Source organism: Cibotium barometz, chromosome 27, assembly GCF_041138505.1.
Source record: "Cibotium barometz isolate CiBa-2024 chromosome 27, ASM4113850v1, whole genome shotgun sequence".
NCBI classification, from domain to species: domain Eukaryota; kingdom Viridiplantae; phylum Streptophyta; class Polypodiopsida; order Cyatheales; family Cibotiaceae; genus Cibotium; species Cibotium barometz.
This window is the reverse complement of record NC_141072.1, coordinates 8470016-8471605: the sequence shown is the minus strand read 5'-3', so window position 1 is coordinate 8471605 and position 1590 is coordinate 8470016. Positions and strand designations below refer to the sequence as shown.

Sequence of the window (1590 nt, the reverse complement as noted above, 5' to 3'; positions counted from 1 at the left end):
TAAAGAGAGAAGATTTGGCTTGACATCATGATCACACAATTCATGAAGTGAAACGATCACAATAGAGCTTATCAAATGCAAGTAGTATATCAATTTTTTTTTGAGGTCAAGTAGTTTGCAAGAAAGTTGCAAAAAAGAAATTCATTTGAAGTTTCTAGGCAACCTAACAACATGCAACTTAGTACTTATTCTCAATTTTGCACCAACAAGCACTTGTGCCTATCCTATAGTTTTTTTTTAGTGTCGTAGATGAGGAGGAGGGGGGGGGGGGCATAAAGCCACCTAGCTAGTAGAAACACAAAGAAAGTAGAGAGAGATAAGGTTTAAGATGATGCATGAAAAGGAAAGAGTAAGTTACATGCCAAATGGTTTGCAAAAACCGAATACATATGAACTTTGAAGTTTCTAGGTACATGCAAGTTTTACCTCTACAAGATTCTCAATTTTGCACTAAGAAGCACTCGTGGCTATCCTCCTTGTTCTTTAGTTTTTTGGGGGTGGGGGGGGGGGACTGGGAGCCACCAAGCTAGTAGAAACACAAAGAGAGCTTGTAGAGAGAGAAGATAGCTAGTAGAAACAAAGAGAGAGTTTATAGAGAGATGATGGTATCATCATGATTGCACCAATGTGGAGCACGTGGCAAAGGGAGGAGGTGCTGAAATTCAGCAAAATGACTAGGAAAAGGGGGGAAAAAGAGAGAGAAAATAAAGAGAAAGGTTGGTATCCACAAGCTTGGATTTGAAGCAAGGGGGTGGGTCCAGCATCAAGGCTAGCCATGAAAAGCTTAAAGCAGGTGAGGGCGCCCACACTTGGAAGGCCGCCCAATTCTGGTTGGGCGCGCTGGACGTGATTTTGCCGCCCCGTTCAAAGACAAACCCGCAGGGTGGGGTCACATGCCAGCCTGTGGCTCTCCGCCACCCTCTTTCCTCACCACGCGTGCTCCGCCACACAACGCGATTTCACCGCCTCCAGCACACCATCGTGGCCCTCCATAGGACCCACCGCTTGTTCGCCTTCTTGTTTCCTGCTATCGTCTCTCCTTGAATCAGTCTTTTGCTATCTACAGCCTCCTTTTCTGAAAGACCTCTTCCACCACTGCTTTTCTGCTTTTCTACTCCCTTGAGCATGCAATTCGTAGCAGGATTCCCCACCCAAGAGCTCTACTAGCCACAAAAACCACCCAATCCGCCTTCTTTGCCTCAGCTTCGTTTTAATTTTATCCCTCACGAAATGGGTTGTGCTTCTTCAAAGGTTTTGGGGAGTGAGTTTGCTGCTGAGAAGGCTAGCATGGCCTTATCTAAGGGTATATCCATGCCAACCCATCATCAACACTCTGCTGATGACTTCCATATCGTGGCCCTCACATCAAGCACCTATGGGATTCTGAAGGTCGATCCCCCCAAGGCCCCAGAAGAGGAGACCAAGGATGCTTTGGGTCCTCAGTCTGTGCAAGAAGTCCTCAGCAAACTCAACAATTTGGAGAGTAAAGCAGAAGCAGGCCCTCAATCCTGGCATGAAGTCAGTAGCATGCTAGAGAATTTAAAGCCTGGTTTAGAGGATAACGCCAAATCAACTAATATCAAAAACAAA

The 1590-nt window shown here is 45.8% G+C and overlaps 1 protein-coding gene across 1 annotated transcript in view; it reads left to right on the top strand.

Moving 5' to 3' along the window:
- Nucleotides 1-1028: 1028 nt before the first annotated feature.
- The window catches only part of LOC147623040 (uncharacterized), a 2215-nt gene continuing 1653 nt past the window's right edge, over nucleotides 1029-1590 (top strand). The window contains exon 1 of the mRNA XM_086821070.1: nucleotides 1029-1590. This exon is cut by the window's right edge and continues 1653 nt beyond it. Within this exon, the coding sequence (XP_086677196.1) occupies nucleotides 1231-1590 (360 nt within the window). The 5' untranslated portion in view covers nucleotides 1029-1230.